The 3,425-nt window shown below is 35.7% G+C and overlaps 1 protein-coding gene across 1 annotated transcript; it reads right to left on the bottom strand.

Moving 5' to 3' along the window:
- Positions 1–223: 223 nt before the first annotated feature.
- LOC149216150 (uncharacterized) lies at positions 224–2,739 on the bottom strand. The gene is made up of 2 exons (XM_089391151.1): positions 2,126–2,739; positions 224–488 (listed from the first exon to the last, which is right to left on the bottom strand). The coding sequence occupies exon 1, from the start codon at positions 2,653–2,655 to the stop codon at positions 2,128–2,130; it is 528 nt and encodes a 175-aa protein (XP_089247277.1). The 5' UTR covers positions 2,656–2,739; the 3' UTR covers positions 224–488; positions 2,126–2,127.
- Between the last annotated feature and the right edge of the window lie 686 nt (positions 2,740–3,425).

Here is a 3,425-nt window from a genome sequence, read left to right as displayed (position 1 = left end):
CTTTACCTCGACTTCCGCTCTATCAAATGATTTGAAAGAACATCCAGAGAGATACTCTATATTTAATAAAAATAGAGACCACCTTTTATTTTTATTTTACTGAGAGATTTGAGGAAAATGCATACTATTTGCATCAAATATGGACATAAAGATTGATAATTGTGGGAACACAATTATAGCTATTTCAAACTAGATTATGGTAATTCATGCTAGCAACCAGAAAGAAAAAATAGAAGGCCCGTTGGCTCTAGCAACTCGTAATGAGAACAACGCCAAGAGCATGTCACGCTTATTTATGAATACACCTCAGTTACTTATCGTGGTTTCTCAGAAGCTAACTCCCAACAAACGTGCACATGACTTTCTCTGCTTCCAATCTCTCAAACAGCCCATGGAGATGTGTCAGCTGTCACGACATTGCACGAGGAAAATGCTATTGGAGTTTAATTCTTTGTTCCGCCCCCACAACTTCTCCGCCACTAGATTCACTGCCATGACAAAAAATTAATGAGTAAAATGAAAAGATTCCGCATTCAGATAGGTAGTAGGTGTTCTGCTTAGCGCTACTTCCTAACTTTGCTGACCAGATAAATCATACAAGAAATGAATCGAAATAGTATATAGGAATGCGTTTGGAGATATACAGCAACTGGATACTTTGATCCTTCAGGCAAAAGGATTGAAGAGCTTCGAAACGTTTTTCCTTACCACGCCGGCGCCAATAGATATATTTCTCAGGCACTTAATTGAATTAATACAACAACGCCATAAATTATTCGTCTATATAACTACAATACCGCGTGAAGAAAATTTGAAAGACATTGTATCCTACACTCTTGACATAATATTTTATCAGATTACTAAAACAGTCCTACAGTGTCAATGCTATCATTATCAGCGTTAGCTTCAGTAACACAGCCGAAAGAATCGGGCACGGGCTGAGAGAATGTTTTCGAGTCTAACAAGCTGTTCAGATACATTCACCTCGAAATCGCAAAGGGTTTAGACAGGTAGCTGTAGATTCTGTTCTATATTCGCTTCCTGAATTCCGAAAATAGAGGCTAATGATTAATTAAACTGGAATGGAAGTAATGATTAATTAAACTCTAATGAAAGTAATTAGCAAATCAACATTTTCTTGACATACATGGATATATGTTTAATAGGATAGCACATCTAACATTTTCTTGACATACATGGATATATGTTTAATAGGATTAGAAAATGTTGTTGGTTTCAGTTGTTAAGTTAGTGGTGAGCACAGTCATTTTTAGTTGTTATGGGGATTATAGGTGGACTCATAGCTTTTATTCAAGGAAAACAAGCCATTTGGAATAACCCATAGGTGGTCAGCAATGGGCAGGCTTTCATCTGGGTTTTGGCCCATTAACTTGTTTCCCAGAAAGATTAGCTCAAGAAAGACTAACTCTTAACCAAGTAGAAACAGTTTTAAGATCTCCGGTTCCCAGAATGCTTTTTGTCATATGATACTTTGTATATTAAGTTTATAATTGGGATATCTAAATGGGAAAAGATAGATATAAGTTTAAAAATTGTATTATACAAATGTGAAAAAATTAACTAAAGTAATTAATATTTAAATTTTTATTATATAAGTAGAATATGTTGTTTTGGGGATAAAATAATGGCATGGAGTATATTTTAAATTGCTTTTTCTTATCTAAGGGTTACTCTTAGTAAGACAGAAGGAGAGAAGTTAATGGTCCAAGGTTTAGAGTAAAGAAACAGTGTAGTGGCCCAAGATTTAGAAATATTTAGCAGGATTGAAAGTCGAAATAGTTAGCAGGATTCCAAATGGAATAGTTTAACAATAATGACTAAAGTTGAATTGGCTGATCATTACAAATGTTAATGCTACTACTTGCTTCACAACTCAGTTATTATAGATTTTCTTGTAAAGTAAAAATAAAAAATCAAGTAGGTAAAAAGTCAACTATAACATACTTATGGACGATTTTTCTATCATCTTCACTGCACACATACATGGAATTGTATGCAGCATCCATCCATTGCCTAATTTCAGAGTTTCATAGCTCTCTTCTGCAAGTGGAATTATTACTCCGTTACTGTGCTATGAAAAGACGCAGTAAATCATAAAACATACCTCTAGCCTGTCGACACTCGAGCTCCCTGTGTCTTGAAGCAATAGAGCATGCTCATACTCGTACACTTTTCGGAATTTCTTTTTCTGTGATTCACATCCACTGTTGAACTTGAAGCAACAGATTCCAGATCCTCCTGTCTATCCTGAACATCGTTTCCTTTTATAGTGACTGAGAAAAATGATCCAGCCATCTGTTCTTCCTGCACACACTCAATATCCCTGACAGGCAGACACAGATTTTGTGGACCAGACGATGCATCCGAAGCCATGGAAGAGTCCTCTTCCTTGCCTGTAACACTATACGCCAGAAATGCTGGATATCTTTGAGCATCGTGTTTATACTTCGATCTTTTCGTTTGCCGCCTCTCGATTTCAAAACAGCCGGGGTTTTCTTCACTCCGTCTATCCACAGACGCATCTAAATACTTGGTCCACCCGGACTCAGAGACCCCATCGGTCATAATTTTCGTAGAACTATAATTCAGCTCTGCAAATATCGGAAAAGCCGGTCTCTGCAACATACGATCCATATTATTCCTAGTCCCTATTTTCCAGTCAGAGCCATCCAAAGCCCTTGTGCATTTCACAAAAATCTTTCCATTCCACAGGCAGAGACTGATGCTAGAGCTATTTAACATCGAGAAAAGGGCTAGTATTAACGTTTTCAATGGAGTTATGTTGGTATTAATGTATTAACTTGCCATTAGTAATCTCTCTGTCATTTCTTGACCTCCTACATTGGATGCCATCAATATTTCCAGATATATCAGGGTACGTCCAATATCCGATTACACGTTCAAGTTCTGTCGATCAACAGTTGGTTGGTCCCACTACCATCATTGGTGGAAGCCTTCTGTCCAGGGACAGTGGTTTGGGTCCGCCATTACCATCGATTGATATTTAGGGAGTAATACAAAGAATTTCAGCGCTGCCATGTGAAGGCTGATTTATGGGTACCTGAATAAAGTTACGAACTCAACCCTTTTTCCTCAAAGAATGGCATAAGGGAAGTACGTTAATAACGACACGAATTTGATATGTTTGAATAAAATTGTTTTTGTGAGATGTTAGGGAGAACTTTGTTATCTTTGAGAATTTTAACATAAAATTTTAATAATAAAAATATGAATTAAAATTTAAAATAAATTCATTTAAAAATATGAATTAAAATTTAGAATAAATAAATGAAAATAAATATATATAATAATACAATATTATGTTTTTATGGATATTTCTTTCAACCAATCCGAGTGGAGTATAATTTTTTTACCATATAAATTATAGATATTTGGATGAAGAA

The sequence above is a fragment of the Pinus tabuliformis genome, chromosome 1_1, assembly GCF_031772625.1.
Source record: "Pinus tabuliformis cultivar Carrire ecotype Pingquan chromosome 1_1, CPIR1, whole genome shotgun sequence".
Lineage (NCBI taxonomy): Eukaryota > Viridiplantae > Streptophyta > Pinopsida > Pinales > Pinaceae > Pinus > Pinus tabuliformis.
The sequence above is the reverse complement of the archived record's forward strand: the minus strand, read 5'-3'. Positions and strand labels throughout refer to the sequence as shown.